This window comes from Chrysoperla carnea, chromosome 1, assembly GCF_905475395.1.
Source record: "Chrysoperla carnea chromosome 1, inChrCarn1.1, whole genome shotgun sequence".
Taxonomy (NCBI): domain Eukaryota; kingdom Metazoa; phylum Arthropoda; class Insecta; order Neuroptera; family Chrysopidae; genus Chrysoperla; species Chrysoperla carnea.
Window position 1 is genome coordinate 98354886 of NC_058337.1, and position 6307 is coordinate 98361192.

The following is a 6307-nucleotide window of genomic DNA, read 5'->3' on the forward strand; positions in this document are numbered from 1 at the left end:
ATAAAAAATGTTCCCTATAAAAAATAAACAACTTTTGTCTGAAACATTTTTAGAACAAAATTTAATTGGATCCCCAATATTGTTGATTTTTTAACATTTTCTAATTTAATAAAAATAGTGCAAATACTGACATTCAACACTTTCTTTCCCGGATATTTCAACAATTAACTTAGTCAATTGTTTGTTTTCACTTGTTTCTTATATGTTTGAAGTACAAACCTGCTTATCTCACGAAGTCATTTGGAACTAGTATTATTCGGCTTCCAATGCAAAAAAACAAATAAATCGATACCAGACTTCAGTTTTCAAAGAGACTTTCGCCAACCCTTCGGTAAAAACTAACCCAACCTCCCAAAAAGGCCTAGGCCTAGGCCTAGAGATTCGTTGGTTTTTTACTGTAGTAAGGAAGTATTTATATCGGTTAATTGAATTAGTCTCACATAAATCAGAAGATCGATTGACAATAACAATACAATTTCAAATGAAAATCACTAATACATCGACTTTGATTCCTATACAAATTAGTTCGACTAATTGTGCCAGTAAGTTTTGGAGAACCATCATTCCAACTTACCGATGCTTCGAACTTCCCATGTCCAGGAGTTGTAATTAATGAAACGGTATATCCGGGAATTGTTTTTTTTAAGAATATGTCGTCGTTGCTTCCACTAACAAGGTTTATACTTGCACTTATAATTTTTTCTAATTTTAATTTAGCACAACTTGTATAACCAATTAATAATCTATTGATTTCATTAACAACAAAATTAGCAATATTTCTAACCACTATTTCGGAGGTAACATTTAATGGTTGATATATTTGACATGTACAAAAATGCATTGGTATCGCTGCCATTTCACATGTACGTTCTTTGGGAATTGGCAAAAATAAACTTAAACCATTACTTGTCGTTGCTGTGTTATTTATTTTATTATACAATTTCAATCGCATTTTTTCTCTTTGTAAAAACTTTAAATTCTTTAAATCTAATAAGGTTTCATGTAAGTCAAAGGGTGTAGTTAATCTGCGAGTATTTGTTATTAAATTAGCCCAAGCCGTTGGATATTTACTACGAAACCAATAAGGTGTGAATATATACAACATTGGTAAACGTTCCTCTAAAAATCCTTGATAAGTTGAACGAATACCGCCATAACGCATTCCATGATCACTTATCAAAAACAATGCAGTATTCTCCAATGCTCCACTTTCATACAAATCTTTAAGTAATTGATAATTAATGTCATCGATAAGATTTGGATAATTTAAATAATCATGGGACATAGATACACTCCAAAAGAAGCCAAAATATGGTTGATTTTTAAACGTAATCGCAAAATCTTTAATATATCGAAATAATTTCGTTATCTTCAGATCATTTCCAACACATAACTTGTACCCTAATTTTTCTGTATGTCCAATTTCATCTTCTAAAAGTTGATTAAATACACGATAGTCAAAATCGGTAGGTGGATTAAAAAAACCTTTCCGCAGATAGTTAAATATTCCTGTATGCGATGTATCTTCACCATAAGCTGTTATATACCCACTTTCATTGAATATTTTCCAAATTAGTGGGCATGTATCAAATCGTCGTTCTTTTGATTCATTTAAGCATGTTTGCTCAATTTCGTCGACTGTGAGTCCATTTAAGACAGCTATTGTATTGGTAAACGTATCATCACCAATTTTATTATACCCAACCATTTCTTTAGCATCTAATATATTCGTTAGATAATTAAAAGTTTTGGGCATCTGCCGTCTAAAATTTAAACGGGATATCGAATCTAATCCCAGAATTAAAACACTTATTTGCTCGTCATGATTGACTGTTGATTTAAGTTTATGAATAACTTTTTGTTTTTGTAGAAAACTATACAAATATTTATATTTTTTCAGATTAATCATACAATAAACAATGATAAATTCATCACTAATTTGGGTAAACTCGTTATTCTTCATAGGTTTGCAAAACGGATTCTTTTTGAATTGTGTATCTCTCTCACCTGGTTTTGGATTTACCCGCCAGAAACTTTCATACCAACATTCTACTAATGCATGATTTCTTGTATCTATGAAAATTTTATTATCAGTTGTTTGCGTTATTATTTCTGGAACTATATGATCATTATTAACGCAATCGATGGGATCGGGCTTAAAAATGTATTTTTTAATGCTATCACTATATTCTTCTAGGTATGGAATACGACATCCTTCTTGATCGATTGTGTACTTTGACTTGGTGACACTTGGTTGTGGTAACTGAGTGTTGTACATTGAATACGATTTTATTTTAAAAAAGCTTACGATAAGTGAAATTGTGACACAAATAGTTAATGGTACCCACAGTAATGGACTTTTCAAATCACAACCATTTATTATTAAAACTATTTTTCTGCGTAAATGATTCCCACGATTTTTTCTTACTGGTAATAAAGGTTCGTTCATCCTAAAAAATAAAAAATAAACCATTATTCCAAAATAGCAATGATAATATGTGAAGCTGACAGAACAAATCATTTTTTCAATTAATTCGATACTTCGAACAGAATGATTATTAAAACTGTAGTTTCATTTCTAGTCGAAATGCAAATCATTCCTATAGTTACATACTTAAGTATAATGAAATTAAACGTATTTTTTAAACTATAGGAATGAAAAAAGTATTATATATTTTTAAAGTTTACTTACTTTTATTTCAACTGAAAATGATAAAGATGGACTTAAATCACGGACTAGTTATGGATAAAGTCATAAAATTTATTAGGCTGCCGATCTATACTTTCGAAATAAAATACAATCCAGAATATTAGTTTGATAAAATAATTTAAATAAAAATTTTAATATGTAAATGTAAATTCACAGTCATGTGTCAATCAATTACGCACTAAAAAGTATCTACGGTGGTGACACAAACTATTCTTTGAGCCGCCGATGTCATTATGGTTGTCATAGGTTTTTGTTTACAAATATTTATTTATTTATATTTATATTATAGACTAAGAGCTCTTAACAAAAAAATGCACGCTCAATCAGCACCACAAAACTATAAAGTGAAAATGGCTAAAAAGCTTGTTACGCCCGCCAAACTAGTAAAAATGTTTATTTATATTCTTTATAAACGACCCCGCAATATTAGAATGGAAAATGGCTTTCTGTGAAACTTTTTTATACCGCCCCCAAAATGTTCCTCACATCGTTCTGATCAAAAACTATTACGGCCACAAAACTTTTTAATGAATAGTTTTCGAGCTACGCATATATTATATTTATAGTACGTATATGACTAGGAAAATAGCTTTCTGTGAAACTTTTTCAAACCACCTCCAAAAAATATAAAAAGCTGTATAAGAACGGTAATTGAGGGGCTTGGAAGAATCGTCCTTGGTGTAAATTGCCTTATGATGTAATTGAAATCAATAAATTGTGAAATAATACATTGAAAATAATCTACTAATTAGTGAATAAATGCAATAAATATTTATAAATATACTAGCCGTTAACCGCCGCTTCACTAAATAATTCAAAGTTTTCTAAAAAATTATTATCGAAATTAATTTAAAGAATGATTAAAAATAAATACAAACTTATACAATAAACAAATAGAATCAATAAACAACACACAATATTTGTTCCTTAGTCCTATCAAACCATTTAACCCAACCCTTTGATTCAACTTCCCCCCCTCTTGACTTCTAACGAGGTCTTCAATATGGCTTTGGTTATGGTTTATGATTAAAGCATGCAGAGAGATCTTTCAACTTTTTCCATCCCTTTTTACTTCTTTAAGAATTGATTTTAAAATAATAAAATTCTCTCAACAGAACTGGAAAAAAAGTAGAGGATGAAATCGGACAAGTCGAAGCAAGGACAGGCGAGACACCACCAGCATCACCTCATCTTTCCTCCGTTTCTCGCTCGACTTTGAGCTACTTCACGACGGTGTGGAGTAAGGCTGTAAAATTATGTATAAAATCATAATTCATTTTGAAACAAAAGATGACATTTTACAGCCATAAAATTATGATGTACAACTGTGAATGTGCAAGTTCATTTCATCCATTTCTTATCTGTTCTGTTATGTTGTTCACTTTTCAACAATAGCACACATTAAAAAATAAATACATTTGAATTGTCAAATGTGTACCATATAGTGTATCCAATTTAACCAATTATTATAATCATTGTGGTCCAATCAAGCAAGGACACGTCTCCATACAAACCTCAATAAACGCAAATACCTACCTGAAAACCAGTCTTAACTATTTTATTGATATTGGGAAAGTCACCAATGACGTAAGGCAGTCAAAAAACAAAAGTGATCCATGGAATGACCAGACCCTTAAAAGAGTAGGCTAATTTTACAAGCTTTTATTTAACTTGCAATGAATGTATGTATGTATGTGTATACCCAATGCGTCTTGATTTTTCAAGCGCTTTCACCATTTTTGATAAATATATGTTTGTCCGGGTGGAATCTTGCAACTCAATTTTGAAGCAGTTATCGTCAATCGATTGAGTGAAAATTTTGCATGCACACTTAGTTTGGATGACAATGCATGGTAAAGTAAGTGGCGTCCTGATTTTCCTATTGCTACTATGAGATTTTTCTATTAGTCACACACTCACGATCATTTCAACAAACTTGAGGCGCTAAATATCAAGAATGAATCCAAAATTAAGTAGATATGTGGAACCGCTTCGATTCATTTTTGATATTTTAAATTGAGCTTTTACAAATGGTCGTGTATTAGTGACTCATAAAAAAAAATTATTAAATTAATTTCTACTTTTTAGTACAATACAAGCTTGGCCCTAAAGAAGTAATTTTTATTAAAATTTCTTATTAGACAGTTTAATCATAAATTTTAACAGTATTGCTGCAGATTACTATGGTTTCTTAACCATCCATCTATTGATGTGGAATATTTACGTAGATCTCTTTGCGTTTATCAAATTATTTTAGAAAAAAATCAATGTATAAAACTTGTAAAATAAAATATTTACAAAGGCGTAAGGTGTGTTTGTTGTATTATACATTTGTTGTTTGGTTGTTTTTAAAAAACTTTGGTTGTTTTATTGAAACAAAAAGAAAACATTATTATACCCGGTGTCTGTAAAATAAACTGAAACATATTTCAATGATTAAAATTGCAAATTTCGAACAAAGCATAAGGATATACGTTTCTTACCAAAAGTACCTTTTTGATAGAACAGAATTTACTGATTATAAATTCAACATTTTCAATCCTTTACCTCCATGGGCTTAGAAATAATGGGCCTAAAAATCCCAAGTTTTACTTATTGATGATGAACTTAATTTTTTATCGGCTGTTTTGTCCTATAAAACAATGTCAATATATTTAATTTTAGCAAAATATCATTTCGCGGCTGGAATTAAGTTATAGAAAACGACTTCAAAGTTTCAACTTTGGCTAGCCCCCCAACGAAACTAGTTAAAGTTGAAATTAATTAAATCGATTTATTTTGAGCTTTACTATATCTAGAAGAGCGTTGTGCACAACTTTTAGAGACACCTTGTATAATACAGTGCATATTATATTTAGGTGTAAATCGCCTACTGTGATCAGAGCACAAAACGTTTTAAACAAACAAGATTATAACAATATAATTTCAATAAAAAATAGAAAAATAAAAGTTATGATTATTATTAAAACAAATAGAAATAGTAGAGTAATTCAGGAAAATATAATCAAGCCTATAAAATCATCAATGGTAATAACTGGTATTAGAAAATGCCAAGCTTGACGATGGAATCGTATTTAGTAGACCAGTATTATTATTCTAGCCTTTTTTCAAGTTACAACTAATGCTATAACTAATTAAACCTTGATTTGCTAACTGCCACAAAAAAATTGAATCGATTCGTCTATAAATTATGGTTAATACATGAATTATATAATTTTCGTACATAAAAAATCATGAAATTAATCATTTTAAATCATTAGAACCAAAAATCACTAAATCATTTTAATAAAAAAAAACCATTAACGCAGGAGATGAGTCAACTAAGGAAATTTCGTTTCGTCTTTAAAAAATTGATTAAACGCACTACATTTTAAATAAATAAACAATAATTAATTGGTGGCCTCATTTACATGTTCGGAAAATGGATTATTTGGTCGTAAACTCTTCTACAAAAGTCTATTATCGTACCTATATCTACGCACTTCGCATAAACGGACGTCGTACGTAATTCGTATGTACGTGCGTTCTTTGAACATACTTTGTACGTGTTTACGTATGTACTTCATACGTAAGATTAAAGAAATAATCGTACTTGGT

At 29.9% G+C, this 6307-nt stretch overlaps 1 protein-coding gene across 1 annotated transcript; it reads right to left on the reverse strand.

Annotated features, from left to right (window-relative positions):
• Window positions 1-223: 223 nt before the first annotated feature.
• On the reverse strand, window positions 224-4447 carry LOC123292583. Its single transcript, XM_044873299.1, has 3 exons — window positions 4413-4447; window positions 2008-2450; window positions 224-1830 (listed from the first exon to the last, which is right to left on the reverse strand). The coding sequence occupies exons 1-3, from the start codon at window positions 4445-4447 to the stop codon at window positions 446-448; spliced, it is 1863 nt and encodes a 620-aa protein (XP_044729234.1). The 3' UTR covers window positions 224-445.
• Between the last annotated feature and the right edge of the window lie 1860 nt (window positions 4448-6307).